At 39.2% G+C, this 25,996-nt stretch overlaps 2 protein-coding genes across 3 annotated transcripts in view; both read right to left on the bottom strand.

The window, feature by feature from the left end:
• The window catches only part of epx (eosinophil peroxidase), a 10,680-nt gene extending 7,641 nt beyond the window's left edge, over positions 1 to 3,039 (bottom strand). The window contains 4 exon segments of the mRNA XM_061917216.1: positions 2,208 to 2,340; positions 2,497 to 2,672; positions 2,750 to 2,834; positions 2,902 to 3,039. Coding sequence (XP_061773200.1) covers positions 2,208 to 2,340; positions 2,497 to 2,672; positions 2,750 to 2,834; positions 2,902 to 3,025 — 518 coding nt within the window. The 5' untranslated portion in view covers positions 3,026 to 3,039.
• A 6,285-nt stretch (positions 3,040 to 9,324) lies between these two features.
• The window catches only part of hps5 (HPS5 biogenesis of lysosomal organelles complex 2 subunit 2), a 30,238-nt gene continuing 13,566 nt past the window's right edge, over positions 9,325 to 25,996 (bottom strand). For both annotated transcript variants that reach the window (XM_061917217.1, XM_061917218.1), the window contains exons 12-23: positions 21,823 to 21,982; positions 21,343 to 21,460; positions 20,946 to 21,077; positions 20,791 to 20,859; positions 18,327 to 18,832; positions 16,350 to 16,470; positions 16,127 to 16,276; positions 15,934 to 16,053; positions 14,058 to 14,171; positions 13,871 to 13,977; positions 9,719 to 10,004; positions 9,325 to 9,645 (exon numbers count right to left, since the gene is read on the bottom strand). In XM_061917217.1, the coding sequence (XP_061773201.1) occupies positions 9,585 to 9,645; positions 9,719 to 10,004; positions 13,871 to 13,977; positions 14,058 to 14,171; positions 15,934 to 16,053; positions 16,127 to 16,276; positions 16,350 to 16,470; positions 18,327 to 18,832; positions 20,791 to 20,859; positions 20,946 to 21,077; positions 21,343 to 21,460; positions 21,823 to 21,982 (1,944 nt within the window). In that variant the 3' untranslated portion in view covers positions 9,325 to 9,584. The remainder of the gene's footprint in view (positions 9,646 to 9,718; positions 10,005 to 13,870; positions 13,978 to 14,057; positions 14,172 to 15,933; positions 16,054 to 16,126; positions 16,277 to 16,349; positions 16,471 to 18,326; positions 18,833 to 20,790; positions 20,860 to 20,945; positions 21,078 to 21,342; positions 21,461 to 21,822; positions 21,983 to 25,996) is intronic.

The following is a 25,996-nucleotide window of genomic DNA, read 5'->3' on the forward strand; positions in this document are numbered from 1 at the left end:
GATGTAAGTTTGCTAAAAGTAGGTTCATTTGTTTTGATTGAGCTTCAATATAGCTCAGAAAAAGTGGTAGACATTACATTTGTGTGCTGTATGGCAACGTGAAGAAACAACACAGGTTTGATGGTATAATGCCATAAATGTGGAGGGAAATGAGTGTTTCCATGTTGACAGCCTCTATACAGGCAGAATCCTCATTTAAATAGGGGGGTCTGCACGGTGAAACAGGGGTTAGTGCGTGTGCCTCACAAAAAGGAGGTCCTGTGTTGGAACCCCGGGCTTGAGGTCTTTCTGTGTGGAGTGGAGTGCATGTCCTCCCCGTGATTGCGTGGGTTCCCTCCAGGTTCTCCGGCTTCCTCCCACCGCCAAAGGCATGCGCCTGGGGATATGTTGATTTGCAACACTAAATTGACCCTAGTGTGTAAGTGAGTGTGAATGTTGTCTGTCTGATGCCGTGCGATGAGGTGTCAACTTGTCCAGGGTGTACCCCGTCTTCCGCCTGAATGCAGCTGGGATAGGCTCCAGCCAGCCCCGCCAACCCCGAGAGGGACAAGCGGTAGAAAATGTTGGTCTATGCCAGTGGTTCTCAACCTTTTTTCAGTGATGTACCCCCTGTGAACATTTTTTTAATTCAAGTACCCCCTAATCAGAGCAAAGCATTTTTGGTTAAAAAAAAGAGATAAAGACGTAAAAAAACAGCACTATGTCATCAGTTTCTGATTACTTAAATTGTATAACAGAGTAAAATATTGCTCATTTGTAGTGGTTTTTCTTGAACTATTTGGAAAAAAAGATATGAAAATAATTAAAAACTTGTTGAAAAATAAACAAGTGATTACATTATAAATAAATATTTCTACACAGAGAAGTAATTATCAACTTAAAGTTCCCTCTTTGGGGATTGTACTAGAGATCCATCTGGATTCATGAACTTAATTCTAAACATCTCTTCACAAAAAAAGAAATCTTTAACTCCAATATTTATGGAACATGTCCACAAAAAATCTAGCTATCAACACTGAACATTGCATTGTTGCATTTCTTTTCACAGTTTATGAACTTACATTCATATTTTGTTGAAGTATTATTCAATAAATACATTCATTTTTGAATTGTTGCTATTTTTACAATATAAAAAAAAATCTCACGTACACCTTGGCATACCTTCAAGTACCCCCATTTGAGAACCACTGGTCTATGCCACTTTTGCAATTGTTATCAGTTGTATACACAGTCTATTAGATTTACAATGCAAGTGGGTGTGGCTGACACTGGAGCCATATGAATTCTACCTAGCAACAAGCGACTCAAAGAACCTAAGCAATTTAGTTGATTGACATTCCTGCACCTGCCAGATATTTACAGTGCATTTTCAGTTTTAATGATTTATAATTACCGTATTTTACGGACCATAAGTTGCAGTTTTTTCCATAGTTTGCGACTTATACTCAGGAGCGACTTATGTGTGAAATTATTACCACATTACCGTAAAATATCAAATAATATTATTTAACTCATTCAGGTAAGAGACTAGACGTATAAGATTTCATCAGATTTAGCAATTAGGAGTGACAGACTGTTTGGTAAACGTATAGCATGTTCTATATGTTATAGTTATTTGAATGACTTTTACCATAATATGTTACCTTAACATACCAGGCACCTTCTCAGTTAGTTATTTATGCGTCATATAACATACACTTATTCAGCCTGATGTTCACTGTTCTGTATTTATTTTAAATTACCTTTCAAATGTCTATTCTAGGTGTTGGGTTCTATCAAATAAATTTCGCCCAAAAATGCGACTTATACTCCAGTGCGACTTATATATGTTTTTCTCCTTCTTTATTATGCATTTTCGGCAGGTGCGACTTATACTCCGAAAAATACAGTATTCCAAATTATTCTTTCCTATGACAAGGAGGAACAATTTACATTTTATACAAAGAAATTCAATGTAAAAATGCCACTGAAGTTTAAGCTTTAACCGGTTTTGCACCACTGCAGCCTCATATAACACTTTGACGAACAGACCAATCACAGGACATTTAGACAAGGACACAAAGACGACTGAACAAAAACCAAGAGGACAAAAATACACACTGACTAATACCGTAGCAAGAAACAACTGATTCCCACAAGGGAAAGAAAGGAGCGGAGTGTACAAATGACTTAAGACTGCTGTATAGTAGAAGTAAGTAAGTGCTGACCTGTTGTTGCATTCTGCAGTAATGGACCTGTAGCGTTCAGACAGACATCCAGTAGGACAGTTGGGTTTTTGCAGCTGATCCAAACAACCAGTGGCCTTCAGTAGAGTCTCGACTTCTGCTTCACTTAGCAGATCTTGAAAACATCATTATAACAAAAAAGGTATATCAACGCAGTCCTTCCATTCTTTTATTTTTATAAATTTATTACTAGAACCAGTATGAAGCAGTGCAGTTGAAGACTAATGTACAACCACAATGATAATATAACGCCTGAAGAAAGGTTGCATACCGTGAGTGCTGGGCTGAGTCATGGTGTGAGTGTAGACCATTTCTCTGATCAGCTCCACCGTGTTGTCGAGCAGCTCTGCAGCCCGAATCTGAGTTCTGGTTCCGCTCGCTGTCTGTTTGAAGTGAGCCAGCATATCAGTCGGTCTCAGACCGCCATCAGACAGAGACTTTGCCATCCTACAAAAAGACACTTTGTGACTGGGGAAAAAAAGGAACACCTTTTATTGGGTGTTGTCATGACGCAACATGCAGACCTTTCGCTTGTGTGAGCATAGGCAGCATCAGTCAGCTCCCTGGCCCTTTGAAGAGCCCCCTCCATAAATGCGGAGCCCACACACGCTATTAACACCAAGCAACACAAGTTATCTAAGCTGTCAATCGCAGCTTCGTTCAGTCCTTGTCTTACCGGAGGTGTCAGATGGTGCATGCTCAGGAAGGGACAAGAGCAGGAGCAAGGTCACCTGCAAGAAGACATTGAAAGACTCTGGCAGTTTTAGCAAAACAAAACTCTGCAAACGAGTGGTGTCCATCTTGATGGCTAAAACATACGATTCAACTCGGTGCTAACACTTCTAATCAGGCTTGTTGTATCTTACTGCTGTGCTGACTGAGGCTCATGGCCGACGCCAGCAGGTGTATAAATGTGTGTGTGTGTGTGTGTCCATTTATCCACTTGCAGGTATGTGCAGAATCCCCTTATCGGCCATGCTGGTGACAGGAAGGCAACATCAAACACACACCTTAAACTCATAGCCTTTTAATTCAATTTAATGAAAAACTCTCGTCACTTTTGCATCATTCTGAAAACTTGTGTCAATTGTGCTCGCATCTTTGCAGTAAAGTAACAGACAGCTAAGGAGTTGAAACAAGAGCAAGACTGTGCTTACATTGCAGAAGAAGGAAGGAAGTCTGCCAAATTGAATCCAGGAATGAGGATAAGAAGGTCAGAACCCCCCTGAGTCATAGAAAGTTCGCCACCAGAAATAAAAACGTGAATCCCCAGTTTACTCCTTTGATGCTGCAGGTGTGCGATATCATCACAGAAGTCGTCATTCTTGTGTCATGACCTCGTTAGTGTTGACCTCCGATAGCGTCATCTGCTGAATTAGATAAAAACCTGCTAAGCGAACTTCAGTTTGGCAAGATGAATGGACTTTAGTTTCTACAGTGAGAGACTAGGCCGAGTTTGGGGCAGCAAAAAAAACTCCACAAAGTACGCTACAGAAGCTCTTTTGATTTCTTTTAGCGTAGAATAAACCCCAGATGTATTACAGTATGTCCTCAGGTGAAATATTGCAGTGCATCACTCTAGAAAAAACAACAGTCTACAGCAGGGGTCTTGAACTGAAGTCACCTGTGAGCCGCTAGTGGTAGTCTGGATGAGAGTGCGCCACACAAAGTATTCATTTCAGAATCACGTTTTAAGCACGTGACTAAGCCATGGGAGGCCTAAAGTCACTACACATGCAAAATCGAATAAAAAATTTGTATTTTCAAACTGTTTACTTCCCAAGGAGATGGTCAGACATTTCCACTTGCTTACAAGATTTCGCTCTCTGGGTTGCGCAGTAATTTATGTGTGTGCACCATTGTTGGACTTTATGTTCTTTCTAGGAGGATTCGAGATTACCATAATACATTTAAACTATCAATTTCACTGTGTGTGCGTGCTGCAATTACACTAAACTATGAAGATAAGTAGAGGACCATAAAGTATTTGGGTTCGAGACCCCTGGTCTAGAGTATGCACACTGTTTACTCAATTCAAACTTAAAATATCTATCACAAATTGTTTTAGATCAGAAAGGGAACGCAAAGCCGGACATTCCCTCAATATTTTTTTTAGATCTTTAAGATGGAAACTGCAGCTGCTATTATGATGTGCAGTATTGTTTTCAAATAACTGTAAGTCTTGAAATATTCAAAGTACAAACCCCGTTTCCACATGAGTCGAGAAATTGTGTTAGATGTAAATATAAACGGAATACAATGATTTGCAAATCCTTTTCAACCCATATTCAATTGAATGCACTACAAAGATAAAATATTTGATGTTCAAACTCAGAAACTTTATTTTTTTTGCAAATAATTTACTTAGAATTTCATGGCTGCAACACGTGCCAAAGTAGTTGGGAAAGGGCAAGTTCACCACTGTGTTACATCACCTTTTCTTTTAACAACACTCAATAAACGTTTGGGAACTGAGGAAACTAATCGTTGAAGCTTTGAAAGTAGAATTCTTTCCCAGTCCGGGGTCTCCTCTGTTGTATTTTACGCTTCATAATGCGCCACACATTTTCGATGGGAGACAGGTCTGGACTGCAGGCGGGCCAGGAAAGTACCCGCACTCTTTTACTACGAAGCCATGCTGTTGTAACACATGGCTTGGCATTGTCTTGCTGAAATAAGCAGGGGCGTCCATGATAACGTTGCTTGGATGACAACATATGTTGCTCCAAAACCTGTATGGACCTTTCAGCATTAATGGTGCCTTCACAGATGTGTAAGTTACCCATGCCTTGGGCACTAATACACCCCCATACCATCACAGATGCTGGCTTTTGAACTTTGCACCTATAACAATCCGAATGGTTATTTTCTTCTTTGTTCTGGAGGACACCACGTCCTCTGTTTCAGGATATAATTTGAAATGTGGACTCGTCAGACCACAGAACACTTTTCCACTTTGCATCAGTCCATCTTATAGGATCTCGGGCCCAGCGAAGCCGGCGCTGTTTCTGGGTATCGTTGATGAATGGGTTTTGCTTTGCATAGTAGAGTTTTAACTTGCACTTACAGATTTAGCGACCAACTGTAGTTACTGACAGTGGTTTTCTGAAATCTTCCTGAGCCCATGTGGTGATATCCTTTACACACTGTCGGTTTTTGATGCAGTACCACTTGAGGGATTAAAGGTCCGTAATATCATCGCTTACGTGCAGTGATTTCTCCAGATTCTCTGAACATTTTGATGATTTTACGGACCGTAGATGGTAAAATCCCTAAATTCCTTGCAATATCTCGTTGAGAAATGTTGTTCTAAAACTGTTCGACAATTTGCTTACAAAGTGGTGACCCTCACCCCATCCTTGTTTGTGAATTACTTAGCATTTCATGGAAGCTGCTTTTATACCCAATCATGGCACCCACCTGTTCCCAATTAGCCTGCACACCTGGGGGATGTTCCAAATAAGTGTTTGATAAGCATTCCTCAACTTTATCAGTACTTATTGCCATCAAATTCTAAAGTTAATGATTATTTGCAAACAAAAAAATGTTTATCACTTTGAACATCAAATATGTTGTCTTTGTAGCATATTCGACTGAATATGGGTTGAAAATGATTTGCAAATCATTGTATTCCGTTTTTATTTACATCCAACACAATTCCCAACTCAAATGGAAACGGGGTTTGTATTTCAATGGTTGAAATCTGCGCTTTTGCATAATATACTAGTTACTATGGTAATTTACGTCACAGCAGCTCAGACGAGGTACCAAGCAGTGTGTGTGGAGAGCGTTTCCACAGCGGTCAGCCTGAAATGCGGGTGTCAGTGATAGACACAGAAGGAGATTTTTACAACAAAGTTCTAAACCTTAGTGATATATCAGATTGTAGGTGGGGTTTTTTTTACCCATCACGTACATATTTCACTGCGTTTGTTGCATTTTTGTTGCGTTTCTCTTGAGTGTAAAATATGTCGATCGAGAGGGGGTGTGATGTTCATATGTTGTCAATATTCAGTGTTTTATCTTTCATAGTTAATATTGTAAATCCCAAATTTTTTTTAATGTACATTCTGGGTGTCTCATTCTGTAAAAAAAATTTAATTCCTTTCCGTTTTTTAAGGTGGTCTGTCATAACGTTTTTAGCTTTCAATCAGACATTTTTGTGAGTTTTTGTATTAGTGTTCCTAAAAATATATACCGGCCCCCAGACACATTTTTTTTCTCAAAATTTAGCCCCCAGGGAAAAATAATTGCTAAGGCCTACATTAGCGGCTTGTTTTGTTTGTGTTTTGTAGTTTTTATGCCTAGTAATGACATTGGAAATTATTATGTATAAAAACTTTTAAAAAATTATGAAATACCTTTTTAATAAAGAAGAAGACCAATAGTGCCCTCAAAACAAGAGTGTTCGATCCGAACAGCAATGAGTCAAGTAGTGACATCTTAACAATCAAGGGATTACAAAATGAACAAATGACTAAATTTTGTTCAATAAACTTCTACTTGACAGATGAAAAGCTCTTCGTTCAATATTCCATTGACTGTATGGTCAATACATGTAGAACCTTAATTCTATTTGTATCAGGCGCAACAAATAGTTTTCGTCCACAGTTGTCAGTTTGAGCTTATCCATCAGTGACCATCATGCCAGGTGAGACATTGTTGCTTTTGTGGGTTTTTTTAAAACTTTAATTTCTCAAGACCTAATCATTGTTACTGTAATAATAGTCATTGTGTTATAAATGTTCTAGGGGACATTCAATTTTAATTATGTTCAAAGCCAAATAGCACAACAAAGGTGTTTGTTTTTAAGTGTGTGGTTCTGTTGGTCTTGAGGCGTAGCGCAGATAAACATGACTTTATTGTCAAAAGAAAATAGTGCAACTGGGAAATGCACATGCAGGAAACATGCAATTGAAAACAGGAAATCATGATCAAACCCTGGCTGCAGGGCAGTCTGGTTCATGAAGAAGTCTGATTGGCAATCTGGAACAGGTGTGCTCAGATTGCCAATCAGGGACAGGTGTGGGAGACAGCACTAGGGCCAAAGTAATGATGCTAACAGGAAGTACCACTGAAAATAAGAGCACTGGGAAGGAAACAATACCAAACACATTAAGAAAATAAACAAAGTTCAAACCTATCACAGCTGCACTCGGGCGGAAGGCGGTGTACACCCTTGACAAGTCGCCAACTCATCGCAGGGCCAACACAGACAGACAACATTCACACTCACACACTAGGGCCAATTTAGTGTTGCCAATCAACCTATCCCCAGGTGCATGTCTTTGGAAGTGGGAGGAATCCGGAGTACCCGGAGGGAACCCACACAGTCACGGGGAGAACATGCAAACTCCACACAGAAATACCTTGAGACCAGAGGTGGGTAGAGTAGCCAGAAATTGTACTCAAGTAAGAGTACTGTTACTTTAGAGACGTATTACTCAAGTAAAAGTAAGGAGTAGTCATCCAAATATTTACTTGAGTAAAAGTAAAAAGTATGTTGTGAAAACACTACTCAAGTACTGAGTAACTGATGAGTAACCTGATTACGGCAACAAATAATGCACAACAACGTAAAAATAGCTATGGGCAAATTCATAGCCAGGAATATCTCTTAAGCAACTAAAACAATAATATATATTTAATAATAATACATTGAAATAAAAAAAATTAAGGCAAATTGAGCCACAATAACTTAACAGCACCATAGGCTCAGTAGGCATTCATTGATTGTTTGATTGATTGATTGAAACTTGTATTAGTAGATTGCACAGTACAGTACATATTCTGTACAATTGACCACTAAATGGTAACACCCGAATAAGTTTTTCAACGTTAATCAATTACTTAACAAATGACCAAGTCGAGGTGATCTACCTCATATATACATATACATACACACATATCATATATATATATATATATGTATATATATATATATATTTGTGTGTATATATATATATATATGTATATAATTTAGCCATTTATTTTGCAGTTTTTGTTGACATGTTAAAGGTGTTTTAATGAATATACATGCAAGTTTTACATATAGATTCCTATCTTTCATGAAGACAAGAATATAAGTTGGTGTATTACCTGATTCTGATGACTTGCATTGATGTCCACATTTTCAAATGGAGGAGAAAAAAAGTTCTTCTTTTCTGTCTAATACCACATGAAAGTCGTTGGTTTTTGGCATCTTATTTGTCCAGCTTCCATATTCGTTTTTATACACTTTACAAGAAATACATTGGCAGCAAACTCCGTAACTTGCTCGCTTGTTTGCGCTGGCTTTCGGAGACTCTTATTTTGTTAGCGCAGGCGTGATGGAGCGGCACTTTTATTGTGAAGACAGGAACTGTGCGATCAGTCTTTAGGCTTTTGACGGGAAGTACGGTTGAAATAAAAAGTCTTTTTTCCTTTACACTTTTGATTGATTGATTGAAACTTGCATTAGTAGATTGCACAGTACAGTACATATTCCGTACAACTGACCAATAAATGGTAACACACCAATAAGTTTTTCAACTTTTTGAGGTCGGATTCGACGTGTGACGGTCACGTGACCGCCTGGTTTTGTTTGATTGGTCCAACGTCACCAGTGACTGCATGTGATTGGTGAAACGCAGGCATGCGTAGTTCCTACTTTGAATGCATGTCTGACAAAATCAAAACAAACAAAGCGTGCATTAACAGATCGATAAAAAAAAGTAGCGAGTAACGAGCTGATTGCAGATAAATGGAGCGGAGTAAAAGTAGCGTTTCTTCTCTATAAATATACTCAAGTAAAAGTAAAAGTATGTTGCATAAAAACTACTCTTAGAAGTACAATTTATCCCAAAGGTTACTCAAGTGGATGTAACGGAGTAAATGTAGAGCGTTACTACCCACCTCTGCTTGAGACCAGGAATCAAACCCAGGATCTTCTTATTGTGATGCACCAACACTGACCACTTGTTCCAGCGTGCTGCCCTGTATAGTACTATTCCACTGTAAATGACATGTCCGTAGCCAAGTTTCATGCGGCAGCTGTTGATTCCAGCGCAGCACACCTTTTAAAACTTCAGGTGGAATAAAGTTCAACATGAATGAAACGAGAAGTTAATATATTTTTTATTTCAATAATACCTGATTAATAACATTTGAAAATTGTTTTTTTGGCATCAATATTGATTAAAGTCAGACATTTTAAAGCCAGCATTTCACTAACTGTACATTCATTTATTTGCAAACAGAAAGAAAATTGTCAATGCAAATAATGAGAAGTGAACAAAGTTTTATGGGCGAGTACCTTCGTTAAAATAAATTAATGCACAGCTTTAGTAGAATATAAGATGTTGGCATTGTTGGTCATCTTCATGCATGTTGAGACCACAAGAAGCGATCACAGCGCTCAAGCAGAGTCTGAATGGTCGCTCTGTGAAACAAGATAGAGTGACATGAATATCTGATTATCTTTTTGCATCAAACCTTATATTAGCTTGACTCACCGCTGCCTTTTCTCAGCAACTTTGAGCAGCTCACACACCAGTTGCGAGTGAGGAGAAAGCACCAAGTGAACTCCACACTCCTCCAGGACGGCCATGGCTCTCTGCGGTCCGACTGTGCGGGCCAGACGCAGGGTCAGGTTCTCTAGGTTGACCTTTCTAGCGGAGTCTGCTGAACCGTTTGATAAAGTGCCTCCGTTGACATTGGAGACTTGTTCTGCTGCACGGCTGCTGTCCTGAGCCACCTGAATAAGGAGCCTCCACTCGTCCAAGTTCTGAGGTGCCACACCTGGACACGAAGATACAACTATGGTGAGAACATCCATCCATTTTATACCGCTTATTCCCTTTTTTTTGGGGTCGCGGGGGGCGCTGGCGCCTATCTCAGCTACAATCGGGCGGAAGGCGGGGTACACCCTGGACAAGTCGCCAACTATGGTGAGAACATGATTTGTGTATTTACCTAGTTGCTTCCGGGTGAACTTATGTACATCCTTCATTAAAACTCCATTTTGGTTATGTTGCCAACAGTAATAATAACTTTGATATATACACACACAATATCTCTGGCCTGTCTTTAATGGCAGAGCACATGAGTTCCATTTCCATACAGATGTGTGTCAGGAAGGACATCTGGTGTAAAACACTATTTCAAAACCTTTATTCCGAGTGACTCACTCATTGTAATATTTTTTGGAGCTACAGAGAAGAAAAAGCAGCTAGTGATATTCATTGAAGTAAAAAAAAATAAATAAAGTACATAAAAAGTGGAACTGGAAATCTCATGTAAAAAATATACGACATAAAGTAGCAAGAAACACGTCAATAATGGATAAAGCAAAATATGTTCTAGACCAGAAATCACTCCACATTCTCTACTGCTCACTTGTGTTACCATATCTGAGTGTTTGTGCAGCAATATGGGCAAATAACTACAAAAATACCCTTCATTCATTAACCGTGTAACAAAAAAGATCAGTTAGAATAATACATAATGTTGAATACGGAGAACATTCAAAGCCTTTATTTAATGAATTGAAAATACTGAAATTCCAGGACAAAGTGAATTTGCAAACAGCTAAAATTATGCACAAAGCAAACTGCAATCTGCTACCCAAGAATATACAACAATTCTTCTCAACAAAAGCGGAGAAATATAATCTTAGAGACAAATGTAATTTAAAACATTTGTACGCGCGTACAACACTTAAGACCTTCAGTATATCTGTGGAATTAAATTATGGAATTAATTAAGCAAAGCAATCAAACACTGTACCAATATGATCCACTTCAAGAAACTCTTCAAAGTTCAAGTGTTTATAAAGTACGAAGAAGAACTAAGGCTGGGCCTTAATATATCGAATATGCTCAATATATCGCAGGTTTGTCTCTGTGCGATGTAGAAAATAGTAGCACGCACTATCGTTAGTATTCAAGTATACCTTCTCACAGTAATAGGAGAGAAAGATGCAAATCTGGTAACAAAAGGAGGAATAATTAATTCCCAAGAAAATCAGCAGGGGGTCCATTGTCTGGCGGTGGTTTGTCTTCAAGCGGGAATATGTTGAACAGACAACCGTAATATGTCTAGTATGTGACAAAAGCGTTGCTACAAAATATAGCAGTACTGCTAATTTGTAGCATCATTTGAAAAGTCACCCGCTAGAGAATGAAGAGTGCTTGAAACTTCGCATGTCAAAAATCTATGGTCGTTGCCACATCAACAAAATGCTGAATCAACCCAATAGAGCCTGGCATCTTCTATTCCCACATCAACAAAAAATAGTCAACAACAGAAGGAGATGGCGTCCGCAGTAACCTACCACATAGCGAAGGACATACACTATTTGGTTTGCTATTATGCAGCTCATTTTTATTTTACAGTTTTTTAAATATCTTGTGTGACATCATGCACATTTGTTTTAAAATATTGTAGTGGCATTCTGTACAAAAAAGTGCACTTTAATTAAGTGTTGTTTTGATATGTCATCTTAGTGACATCCTGCACAAAAGTGCACTAATAGCTTGCTTTAAAATGTCTCTGACAATCTCGCACTTTCTGTTTGGAAATGACATGAATGTTTGTGCCACTGCTTAATAACTGTTTAATAAACACAGTTTTGGTAAATTACCTTAGTAGTGATTTCCCTCTTTGCATGAAAGTTTAAAATGAGCATATATTAATGCAGTATGAAGAAGAATGTTTTAATGTAGACACATCGAATCATCATACTGCTGTGATTATATGCATCAAGTGTGCATTCAAGGCAAAGGCAAAATATGGGGATGTATATTGTGTATCGTGACATGGCCTAAAAATATCGAGCTATTAATAAAAGCCCATATCGCTCAGCCATAAGAACCATGATAAACATTCTGAATTTATTGAATTCATCCATTAATTTTGTAGATAATCTTACTCATTTCACCACATGAAATATAACTTACTTAACTAATTAATATTTATTTATTTTAATTGTTAATTATTCAATGAGTATATTTTGAATAAATTGAGAACAAGAAGTGAAAAAAAGTTTTAGCAACTGCAATGTCAAGGAAAAGGGGTAGAATTAAATAAGCTCTGCTTCTTCCTACTCCTTTTCGAACATGTTGAATAGACAAACTGGAAATTGTGATGTATCACGTTGTATGCTTGCATGTTCCAAATAAACTCCAGCTCAACTCAACAACTCAGAGTTGTTTATCTTATGAAGGAATGTAGTCAATAAAAGAACTGGCACCCTTTGTTAAAAAAGTATTGTTTGAGAATCGAAAATCAATTTTGAATGGAACCATTACCCCAAGATCCAGATTTGAATCGTGACGTGCCCAAAGATTCACACTCCTACTCATTAGGATGAAAATATCAGCTTTTTCTCATGACATATCTTTCTACTCTTTTTTTTTTCCTTTAATTTTTTATTTCATTTGATTCTGACAGTATCTTACGGGCCAACAAAGACCTTACCTTTAATGGAGCAGGTGTTTTTTGCTATTGAAGTGAATAAACTAACTCATATTGTGTTCTACATATGGTAAATGTTCATGTTCAGCTCAAGTTTGAGTACAGAGTGGTATTTCAGTTTGAGCACAATAAGACAAGGCCACTTAGTTTGATATTCGCAGGTGGATTGGATCTATTCTCGTAGGAAGGAGGCCCCAATTGGGACTTCAGAATGCAAAAGTGATAGTTATATCCTTGAGAGGAGACTACCTGTCTAGCTCAAAGCCAACATTTGGATTATGACTTAAAGCAGTTGTTTTCCAGACATGCACGCGCACACGCTCACACACACACACACACACACACTAGGAATACAATACTCATACTTGCCAACCCTTCCGATTTTCCAGGGAGACCCGAATTTCAGTGCCCCTCTCGAAAATCTCCCGGGGCAACCATTCTCCCGATTTCCACCCGGACAACAATATCGTCACGTCTGCTTTTCCTCCATACAAACAGCATGTCGGCCCAGTCACATAACATTCACACACACAAGTAAAAGCAAGGCATACTTGGTCAACAGCCATACAGGTCACACTGAGTGTGGCCGTATAAACGACTTTAACACTGTTACAAGTATGCGCCACACTGTGAACCCACACCAAACATGAATGACAAACACATGTTGGGAGAACATCCACACAGTAACACAACAAAAACACAACAGAACAAATACCCGGAATCCCTTGCAGCACTAACTCTCTGGGGCGCTACAATATAAACCCCCGCTACCACCAAACAACCACCCCCCCCCCCCCCCCCCGAATTCGGAGGTCTTAAGGTTGGCAAATATGACAAGACTGGTAGTTTGGCTTCTCTAGTTAGGAGTCCTCCATATTTGACCTGACCTCCTACCAGGAACTGCAGTCCTTCATAAAGACGCTCATTTGCTTCAAAGCAACTTTTGGTTCAGTAAAGCATCTCCGACGTCTCTTTTGATCCAGCCACACTGCCGTGTCATCCTTCTGTCCGGACGAGTATGACAAGACCAGAAATACACTTCAATATCCAGTAAATAAACAACCCCAAACCCTTTTTTGGACAATAAGGTACAATAATTGCAAAAGTGGTCACTGCCTGAATGAGCTTCATATTTTCTCCGTGTGTTTGCTAGATGTGTGTCAGAAAAGGTGAGACCTTCCCCGACTCACCTTCAGGCTCCTCCAGCAGGCTGATGTCATCCAGCTGACAAATAGTTGCAAAAGCTTGAGAGCGGTGTTGCAGTTGACAGCAGAGAGAGATATATCCTGTCCAGTACCTGCTCGCACACAAACACCGACCACGCAGCGTTAAATTCTACGTTCACCTGTGCTGTCAACAAGGAGATAAACAAAATACCCGTGACTGCGGCAAGTCTCCGCCATCTTCTGCTTGGACGCCAAGTCTGCAGGGAGTCGGATGAGCAGAGACAGGAAGCGGCCATAACCCCAGGTGAAACAATGAGCGTTACACCTGGAACAGACGTGGTTAGTTTACATTTACCAGTGAAGAGGCAGTCCTGCACAACCAGGTGAGCTCCATCATCAACACTATTTAAAGGGTGTGGAATATCAGCCGGCTTGCAGCATACTTGTCAAACTTGAGACCTCCACATTTTGCAGATAGGGCGAGTGAGGGGTTTGGGGGAGGTTTGGTGGTAGTGCTCCGGAAGAGTTAGTGCTGCAAGAGTTTCTGGGTATTTGTTCGGGTTTGTTTATGTTGTGTTGAAGGCCTACTGAAATGAGATTTTCTCATTTAAACAGGGATAGCAGGTCCATGCTATGTGTCATACTTGATCATTTCCCGATATTGCCATATTTCTGCTGAAAGGATTTAGTAGAGAACATCGACGATAAAGTTCGCAACTTTTGGTGCTGATAAAAAAGCCTCGCCTTTACCGGAAGTAGCAGACGATGGCGTCACAAGGGTGAGGGCTCCTCACGTCCTCACATTGTTTTTAATGGGAGCCTCCAGCAGCAAGAGCTATTCGGACTGAGAAAATGACAATTCCCCCATTAATTTGAGCGAGGATGAAAGATTTGTGGATGATGATATTAATAGCGAAGGACTGGAAAAAAAATACAAAAAAATAAAATAAAATAAAAAGCGACGGCTCCGGGCGGCGGCAGTGTGAGCGTTTCAGATGTTATTAGACACATTTACTAGGATAATTCTGGAAGATCCCTGATCTGCTTATTGTTTTAATGGTGTTTTAGTGAGATTGTAAAGACATACCTCGAGATCAAATGGCTGCGGTCAACACGCAGTGTCTCAGAGAGAAGCCAAGGAGCCAAGCTCACAGCTGCCTTTTAAACAGCTACTGCAGGAGGACGAATAATCCAAAGATGTCTCCGGTAAGATATATATATCACAATTTTCCCATCCAAAAACGTAGAGAAACATGTTCGCTTGACCGCTTTGTGTTAAAAACAAATAAACACCGGCTGTGTCTCGGTTCTAAAGACAGCTGCAATCCACCGCTTTCCACCAACAGCATTGTTCTTTATAGTCTCCATTATTAATTGAACAAATTGCAAAAGATTCAGCAACACAGATGTCCAAATTAGTGTGTAATTATGCGATGAAAAGAGACGACTTTTAGCCGTAACTGGTGCTGAGCTAATATTTCCTGACAGTCCGTGACGTCACGCGCAAGCGTCATTATTCCGCAACGTTTTCAACAAGACACTCCGCGGGAAATTTAAAATTGTAATTTAGTAAACTAAACCGGCCGTATTGGCATGTGTTGCAATGTTAATATTTCATCATTGATATATAAACTATCAGACCGCGTGGTCGGTAGTAGTGGGTTTCAGTAGGCCTTTAAGGTGCGGATGTTCTCCCGAAATGTGTTTGTCATTCTTGTTTGGTGTGGGTTCACAGTGTGGCGCATATTTATAACAGTGTTAAAGTTTTTTATACGGCCACCCTCAGCGTGACCTGTATGGCTGTTGACTGAGTATGCCTTGCTTTTACTTATAAGTGTCTGTAAAGGCCACTTGTATTATGTGACTGAGGTAACTCGCTGTTTGTACGGAGGAAAAGCGGACGTGACGACAAGTGAGAGAGGACGCTAAAGGCAGTGCCTTTAAGGCATGCCCTCAATATTGTTAACCGGGTGGAAATTGGGGGAAAGTCTTGTGAATGGTTCACCCGGGAGAATTTCGGGAGGAGCACTGAAATTCGGGAGTCTCCCGGAAAAAATCGGGAGGGTTAGCAAGTATGGCTTGCAGACCTGGGTTGTCCGTCAGGTGTGAGCGTGTCACAGCGCTGAGGAGCATCATGGGTAAGTGCCAGCTCCAGCCACTCCTGCCGCAGTGATTCAGGTTCAAGAAGAGACTGCAGGAATGGCAACCTAAAAGGAGGTCACACATACAAAAGAATGTTTATACATGTATTTTGAGGGAAATGTAAATCTGAGACTTTACTTGTGCTCCTCAGCTTGAGCCAGAACCAAGTTATCCAGGTAGGCCACAAAGTGACTTCTGTGGGACATCACCTTCACATCTGCAGGCGTGATGGTGGGATAGAACTGTGGAAAGGAGCGTACAGCTGCCTCGCCATGTTTCTCATACAACCTACATGTCAACATATTTATGTCTTTTAGTCTGCATTACTTGTGCTGGCACTTCAAAACAAGTTTATACTGACCTGTGGGAGTGAGCCAGGAGATGAGGAGCACTCCATGGATGCAGTTCTCTCAGATAGCGAAGTGATTTTAGCAAATCTCCTTTCTCAATGACTTCTGCCACCTTACTGGACTGAGTGACAGCTGTAGGAAATAAACACGTTCTTTTGAGACTCCAAGCAAAATAATTGTACTAAACACTCGCACCATCTCATAAAATGTGTAAATTAGTTCACATCTCAGTTCTTTTATATTGCAATGTTCTGACAGTAAATGTTATAAATATTTGATTAAAAAGTTTTAGATTGTGTGAGAAGTTACCAAGATATGAATACTGTGAGTCTAAAATGTTAATTTCTTGCCTATAATGCAAAACCTTTTTACATTGGTACCTGTTTTCGTGTATTTGGGCTCTGCATAAGTGCAGAAAATCAAACCATGGAGTAGATATTTATCTTAAAAATGTTACCTTTCTTCACAACCAGCTTTTTGGTATTTAGAAATTGGTCCAATTTGTGATGTTTTTTTCAATTGGTGAAGTCAGCGGCTATCTCCATATATGGTAGAGATTTGCCCAAAGAGCTTTCCGCGAGAAAGCTCCGTTTTCTGTATCGTCTTGTTGTGGGGCAGACTGGCTCGCACATGCACATGCATCCTCCATTGTTGCTATTTTTAAGTGTTTTAAATGTAGAAAAAAAAAACATTTTATGACCCCTTTAATATAGGGATATATATTATTCTTATTGAATATACTAATTTGAATTTTACTGCATTCAAATTACATATGTAAATCTGTAATCTCTTTAGTGGTCACTATCATAGTCTTCAAATGTTTACATACTGTAAGTTGCACTCAAAATAATTTAAGATTAGTCATTGTACAGTAAATTCTCATTACAAACGTATTCATATACTTAAAATATTGTAATGCGTTATGACTATATTGATAGATATAGAAATATAAGTAGATATACAGATAAAGTTGTAAATAGAGTTATCGAGCAATAGAGAGCTATAGTTAAAGATAGAGATATAAAGAACTATAAAGTTATAGCTATAGAGATAGATATAGAGATAAAGATACAGACATAAAGCAAGAGATATGGTATAGATATTTATAGAGCTAAAGATACAATATATAAATGGATACAGATATAAATAGATAACAATATAGATAGTCTATAGACATAAATATATAGAGATACAATATAAGGCTAATAAATAATGAAATAAGCAGTGGTTCTCAAATGGGGGTACGCGTACCCTAAGGGGTACATAAGATTTGAAAAAATATTCTAAAAATAGCAACAATTCAAAAATCCTTTTAAAATATATTTATTGAATAATACTTCAACAAAATATAAATGTAAGTTCATAAACCGTGAAAAGAAATGCAACAATGTTTCAATGTTGACAGCTAGATTTTTTGTGGACATGTTCCATAAATATTGATGTTAAACATTTTTTTTGTGAAGAAATGTTTAGAATGAAGTTGATGAATCCTGATGGATCTCTATTACAATCCCCAAAGAGGGCACTTTAAGTTGATGATTACTTGTATGTGTAGAAATCTTTATTTATAATTGAATCACTTGTTTATTTTTCAACGAGTTTTTAGTTATTTTTCTATCTTTTTTTCCAAATAGTTCAAGAAAGACCACTAAAAATTAGCAATATTTTGCACTGTTATACAATTTAATAAATCAGAAACTGATGACACAGTGCTGTATTTTACTCCTTTATCTCTTTTTTTCAACCAAAAATGCTTTGGTCTGATTAGGGGGTACTTGAATTAAAAAAAAATTCACAGGGGGTACATCACTGAAAAAAGGTTGATTGAGACCCCTGATATTGAGTATTAGATATATAGCTGTGGATGGAGATATAAAGATAGATGGGAATATAGATATGATGACAGGTATAGATAGCTGAAGATGGAGACAAAGAAATAGTAATAGATTGATAGATACAGATCTATGGACAGATTGATATTGACTGACCTATCATTGCTTCAATGAAGGAGGCGTACACTTCCTGATTCTTCTGCATCAGACACATGTTTCTAACACGCTGCTGGTCCAGTAGGAAGAAGTAACGTCGCATGAAGGTTGTGCAGCTCAGTGTTTGCTCGTCTGCCTGCTTCCTGAAGCAGCTCACTTCTGTGTAAAGTGTTGCCAGCTGGGTGAGATGAGCCAGCAGATCAGGTGGTACAGGTTTAGGTGAGACCACTCGTATAGATTCTGGGGGAGGAGTCTTGCTCTCTGAGGTCAGCAGACTGTCACGCTCCACTTGTGGAAGGTTCTCTGCAGCTCCTCCTCTCTCACACTTCTCTGCGGTGGGTTCCCCCGTGTCTTGTCCTGCTGGGTCCACATCTGAAGGACCTCCGGCAGCTGACTCAACAAGCTCTGCGGGGCTGAAGACGCGCTCCAGCACTTTCAACCACTCTTGCAGAGTTTCTACCAGTACATCTGAATCCAGCAGCATCAAGGGATCTTGGCTCTGAGAGCTGATGAACCAAAAAAAGCAACTAAGACTATTGTCAGTCAGATGAAACTTAAGTAAAGTATAATGAAATAGTAGTAGTAGTAGTTATCAATGAGGCGGTCTACAGTAATTTTGCTGAATGAAAACTACTGATCCTAACGCTATTTAACTGAAAAGTTTGCTAAAAGACTGTTTTGAACATCCAACCATCCGTCCATTTTCTACTGCTTGTCCTTCCCGGGGTGGCGGGGGGTGCCGGAGCTTATCTAAAAGCATTAAATAAATTGTAGCGTTAAATAAAACAAAAAAATGTCTAATTGTGTTAGTAATCTATTAGGATTTTATTGTGAAGTAATTTAATGTCCAATTGCTAATTTGATGAGTGGAATACACATTTTGTGTCTTGTGGAATAAATGATATACATTCTACTAGGGGTGTGGGAAAAATCGTTTCGAATACGAATCGCAATTTTTTTATTTCATTTTTTTTATCAATCCAACAAAACAATACACATCAATACCATAACAATGCAATCCAATTCCAAAACCAAACCTGACCCAGCAACACTCAGAACTGCAATAAACAGAGCAATTGAGAGGAGACACAAACACGACACAGAACAAACCAAAAGTAGTGAGAAAAAAATGAATATTATCAACAACAGTATCAATATTAGTTATAATTTCAGCATAGCAGTGATTAAAAATCCCTCATTGACATTATCATTAGACATTTATAAAAAATAAAAAAAGAACAATAGTGTCACAGTGGCTTACACTTGCATCGCATCTCATAAGCTTGACAACACACTGTGTCCAATGTTTTCACAAAGATAAAATAAGTCATATTTTAGGTTCGTTTAATAGTTAAAACAAATTTACATTATTGCAATCAGTTGATAAAACATTGTCCTGTACGATTATAAAAGCTTTTTTAAAGAAATCCACTACTCTGCTAGCATGTCAGCAGACTGGGGTAGATCCTGCTGAAATCCTATGTATTGAAAGAATACAGAATTGTTTTGAATCGGAAAAATATCGTTTTTGAATCGAGAATCGCGTTGAATCAAAAAAAAATCGATTTATAATCGAATCGCGACCCCAAGAATCGATATTGAATCGAATCGTGGGACACCCAAAGATTCGCAGCCCTAAATTCTACCTTTAAAAAAATAATTGAAAAATGTTTAAAAATGGAACATAAATTTGTCAGGTGCATTTGTAAAAATGCATACAATAGTTAATACATAAACTTAATATTACGATGGTACCTCAGCTTAAGAATGTTTTGAGAGACAGCAAGAGCCATGAGTTGCCGTGGCAAATGTCACAGTGAACCCTGTATGATCCGCTCAGATCATTGGTCCTTCTGGCATTAGCTTATAACTAGAGAGCAACATGAATTTGTTTTCCAACCATGGGAAGGAAGAAAAAATGGATGTTATTCTCTAAATTATAGAGAGAAATCATCAGAAAAATGACAATTTCAGCATGTCACTACTATTCTGCACCACACTGAAGCACAATGAGTCGAACGTCGGCCAAGAAGGTTAAAATTATATCTAGGTGGCTGACATTTATCTATGAAAATGTGGAAAAGCTGCTGAAGGTGTGTTTGACAGAGGAAGCATCTTTACAGAAATACCATAGAAGCAACTCTTCAAGGTTAATACTGTATGTCATAATTACATTACTTCATAAAAGTACTGTATTTGTTAGAAGTACATTCTAACAAGTATATTGTTTTTATACAATAGTCATACAAGTCTGTTTTTCTTTTTAAAAGCCATGTTAAATGTTAAATTGTGCTGTTTTGGGGGAGCAAGCATCAGATAAATTGATTTCAATTCATTGTAATGGGTGACATTGATTTGAGATACAAGTGTTTTGAGTAAAGAGCTCTGTCACAGAACTCATTAAGCTCTTAAGTGGAGGTACTTTTGTACATACATTTCATTTTTAACGATGCTCCGTACTTACATCGCTCGCTCTGTGGCCGACTGAAGCTCCAGGAGGTCACACTCTGTGTTGGGCATGTCAACATAAACCCTGTGATGACGAGGTTCACGGTCAGTAGTTTCAATCATGGCACCAAAAGTCTGATTAGTTTGTGGCAGAATGTTGCATGTACCCACTCAGTATCGGCTTCCTCTGAGAAAGGAGCAGACATGTCTGCCGGCAAGCTGGAGTCGGGTCGTTGCCAGAGCTCAGAGTTCATCTGCAGTGTGTTGATCTTCTCAGTTGTCTTCTTAACAAAACTGGAAACACTGGGTGAAACAGAAAGCCCGAATGAGTAACGACCAGGACAAGTGTTTGGCAATGAAACCTTTCCAAAATGAGGTGAATGCTGCAGAAAACCAAACGGGTGTGTGGTTCTTCATTAGAAAAGGGAAGTTAAAAATGCTCCATTGCACCTCAGTTATCGTCAAGGTTTCAGTTCACATTAAATGACCAAAATAATCCACATTTAAGGGCACTCAACGCAGCTGCTGAGACCCTTCGTTCGGTTTGCGGACACGTGGGTGTGTTCACCTGTGTTTGACGGCCTGCAGGGCGATGCGAGGGGGTCGGGGGCGGAAGGAGAGGGGCAGGTGGAACTGCAGGCCCTGCTCGGATCGCTCAGCTTCTGTACGCTCGCTGCTCTGTGGATCTGATGGAGAGTGGGGACAACGCCACAGGAGAAACACAAAGATGGATGGAGCACTGGTGGTGTGTGATCAGAGGGAGGACACAACATGCAAGCAGCTGCAGCAAGATGATGAAGAGGAGGAGGTGGATGCATGGTTGTTGAACGATATAAATAAAACTGAACACATGATGATGTGTGTAGGACACAATGACACAAGAGATCTGATTATTATTATGATTATTGATTAATATTGATATTAATCGTGTGGGAAAGGGAAATTCATAAAGAATTATTGCCTTTATCACATTTTTCTAAATATACAAACAAACCACTCAATTAGTAATAAACTCCTTCCAGCAATAATTTCTTTGTCCATGGCTTACCGTGCTCCACTTGGTCTTCTTCTTGCACAAAGCTGAATTCCTTGAGCCGCTCCTCCTCTGACGTGGAAGGGTTAATGAGGGAGCTGGTCTCCTCGTCAGACTGGCTTCCTCTGCGACTAATCACTCGGTAAATCCCACAGTCCAGGACATTGAAGCTCTCCTTTTAGAGGAAACGACAAGTGTTGAGGCTCAAACTAGGATACTGTCATGACCTGTCAGCACCAGCACTGAATTTGTATTGTGTGTTTAAAGGCCTACTGAATCCCACTACTACCGACCACGCAGTCTGATAGTTTATATATCAATGATGAAATATTAACATTGCAACACGTGCCAATACGGCCGGTTTAGTTTACTAAATTGCAATTTTCAATTTCGCGCCAAAGTATCCTGCTGAAACGTCGCGGTATGATGACGCGTGCGCGTGACGTCACGCATTGTAGAGGACATTTTGTTCCAGCACCGTTCACAGCTATAAGTCGTTTGTTTTCATCGCATCATTCCACAGTATTCTGGACATCTGTGTTGCTGAATCTCTTGCAATATGTTCAATGAATAATGGAGACGTCAAAGAAAAAAGATGTAGGTGGGAAGTGGTGTATTGCAGCCGCCTTTAGCAACACAAACACGGCCAATGTTTCATTGTTTACATTCCCGAAAGATGACGGTGAAGCTTTACTATGGAACAGAGCGGTGAAGCGAATACGGTGGATTGGACCAGGCACACAAAGTACAGTGTATTATGCAGCAATCATTTCGAAAGATCGTGTTTCGTAAAGGGTCCCTTGCGAAGGGCAGAGATGGGCATCGCCAATACCCGTCGACTAGTGCTGAAGAAAGGTGCGGGGCCGACCTTCAGGTTGTACAGGTACGACCATATAATCTCACGAAAACACTAGTAACACAATAAGCAGATAAGGGATTTTACAGAATTATTCTAATAAATGTGTCTAATAACATCTGAATCGCTCCCACTGTATAGTCTTTTTTTTCTTTCTAGTCCTTCACTCTCACTTTCCCCATCCACAAATCTTTCACCCTCGCTCAAATTAATGGGGAAATCGTCGTTTTCTCGGTCCGAATCGCTCTCGCTGCTGGTGGCCATGATCGTAAACAATGTGAGGAAGTGAGGAGCTCCACAACCCGTGACGTCATGCGCATATCGTCTGCTACTTCTGATACAGGCAAGGCTTTTTTATAAGCACCAAAAGTTGCAAACTTTATCGTCGATGTTCTCTACTAAATCCTTTCAGCAAAAATATGGCAATATCGCGAAATGATCAAGTATGACACATAGAATGGACCTGCTATCCCCGTTTGAATAAGAAAATCTAATTTCAGTAGGCCTTTAAATAACAGCTTCCCAACAAAGTACAATGAGTGATGGGCATAATAAATCGATTATTGATCAATAGTTTGCTCCTGGCAATCTACATCTTGCCCAGGGACTATGGTTGGAAACTAGCTTTGTGGCTAAAACTTGCACATTTACAGCAATGTTGATCAATGTGAGTTGTCCCTGTTCAGATAAACTAATAAACTAATACAATGAAAAATGAAAATAAGAACACTGACTATTGTGTGTTATTGATAGGGATGCACAACATTTATTTTCTGCCTGCTTGGCACTCAGCATCAAGGGTTGGAATTGGGGGTTAAATCACCATGATTCCCGGGCGCGGCACCGCTGCTGCCCACTGCTCCCCTCACTTCCAAGGGGGTGATCAAGGGTGATGGGTCAAATGCAGAGGACAAATTTCACCACACCTAGTGTGTGTGTGACAATCATTGGTACTTTAACTTAACTTAACTTTTTTCTTCTTTTTTTTCAGGACTGATATCGATAACTTATTTACCCCTTTTTAAAAAAATCTAGATTTAAGAGTAGTGTATAAACAGCTGAAGGTAAGAACGACTCAAAAAAAAGTGTATATAATAGGGATTTTTTTTCCCACGGTACAGATTCCCTGTTAATAAATGTTAACTGCTTGATGATAAAACGTTTTACTATTTTTTTTGTGTAACATTTGAAAATTAGCTGGTGCTGATAACTGTGCTGTCCAGTTATCATATCTTGTTTTCTTGTTACATTTGAGCCTTATTTGCACCGGTTACACTTCCAAGACATTAGATGGCAATACTGTAGAAGCCAGGGGTGTCAAACTCATTTTAGCTCAGGGGCGCATGGAAGAAAAGCATTAAAACTTAAAAAAAAAAGACAACTTCAGATTGTTTTTTCTTGTCTTACTTTAGCAAAAAATAAAACAAGCACATTCTGAAAATGTACACTTTACAAATTATCCTCTTGGCAAAACACTTCAAGTTAGTTGTAAATTCTGAGGGAAAAAATGGTGCAGTTTCAGAAACACCATGAAGAACACGACGAACTTAGACTTTGTCTCAGTGTTTTTACAAAGCCATTAAACTTTAAGCACTTCCTGTTGAGGATTCTCATGTTGGCAGTCAATTAAAAATGTTTGGAAAATCAATCGAGTGTTTCCTCAAACCGCCGCATATGTGCAATCCGCAATTGCCACAAAACATTCATTTAACATCATTCAAATATTACAATTATAGTATAAACCATTATCATGACACCATAGACATAATCAAGGTAACATAACTACCAACTTAACCAATGTGAACATGGCAGATTTAAGTGTAAAATAAAATACAACAAACACAAATGTAGAAATACATTTTTACAAAGGAGTTCAGGGTGCGCGTCGTGCTAACAACCAATTGCAAGCGCTGTATGGAACTCTAACTACAAAGATGGCGGTCATGTTGATTTACGTCTTTGCATCTTATCGTTTCTTTATTTTATCTGTTGAGTGGATAATTTACATTGAGAGAAGGTATTGTGTGTTGCTACTGCTGCCACCTGCGGCCAGCCACAACAGGAGCAGATGATTGCTTGCATCTGTGCTGATTGGAGAAGTGCCAGCCAATCCAGAAGGCATTTAAAGTCAGCCGACATGTCCTCTTTAAACACTGTCATGTGTGACGTGGGTTACACTTGAATTGCTATTGCGACACCCAATGGACACATTCATAACAGCAGTTCTCTTCATTAAAAAAAAGCACCTAATTTTTACATTTAGCAAACTGATTTTGCGGGACGTGGGCGGGATTAAATTTATTCGCGGGTCTGATATGGCCCGTGGGCCCAACGTTTGACACCCTTGGTAGAAGCTATTTATGGCATGTTCTCTAACTAGGCAGTAGCTTATTCAACGAAGCTGTGTTATGTTGCGCCCTACAAATTGTCTATACTGTAAATATTATGCTTATTTCATACCAGCTGTTTTATTTTAACATTCATCTTAGTTGTAATTTCAATTACCAAATATGGAGGTTGTGAATTCGCCACGTAAAATTGTTAATGCTAACAGTAGCCTGTCTATGACAAATCCAATGTACATTAGCATTAAGCTAGCGCATTACTTTATGTTTGAGTGTTTTCTACCAATCATACTTGCTTTGTTGGTGTTCGTAATTGCAACATAACTTAGAGGGAGTGTGGCCGCGTCCGCTCGAAGTACTGATGAGTGATTGTCTGTGAATGTTCTTATTCATCTAGGTCGTTGTCATCTCAGGGCATTCAATCCATCGCAACTGGACTGTTTGGTTTGTCTTGGAAGATGTTTCGCGGCTCGTCCAAGTAGGTTTCATCAGTTGCTGCTCATAGACTTACTGTAGATTGGTCAGATCTAGTCTAGCGGCTGGTGCCAAAACCCAAATATTTATATACATGCTTGAATAATTGTTTCCTTGAGCAGTCCGAAACTGGATGTTATGTGAAGTGCAACAAAGGTATCAAAATATGGTGCCGTTAGATTTTACGTGAATTGATTCCCGATAGTACTGACAGAAATTGGTCGGTGCCTAAAGTATCAAATTCGTTACTCATTCCTAGAGATATGACAAACTTTACTAGTAGATTTGTCCTAACCAAAACATGACATCACTATTTATATAGAACAGGGGTCGGCAACCCGCAGCTCTGGAGCCGCATGCAGCTCTTTAGCGCCGCCCTAGTGGCTCTCTGGAGCTTTTTCAAAAATATATGAAAAATGGAAATGATAAGGGGAAAAAAACATATTTTTTGTTTTAATTTGGTTCCTGTAGGAGGACAAACATGACACAAACCTCCCTAATTGCTATAAAGCGC

This window comes from Nerophis ophidion, linkage group LG12 (assembly GCF_033978795.1).
Source record: "Nerophis ophidion isolate RoL-2023_Sa linkage group LG12, RoL_Noph_v1.0, whole genome shotgun sequence".
Lineage (NCBI taxonomy): Eukaryota > Metazoa > Chordata > Actinopteri > Syngnathiformes > Syngnathidae > Nerophis > Nerophis ophidion.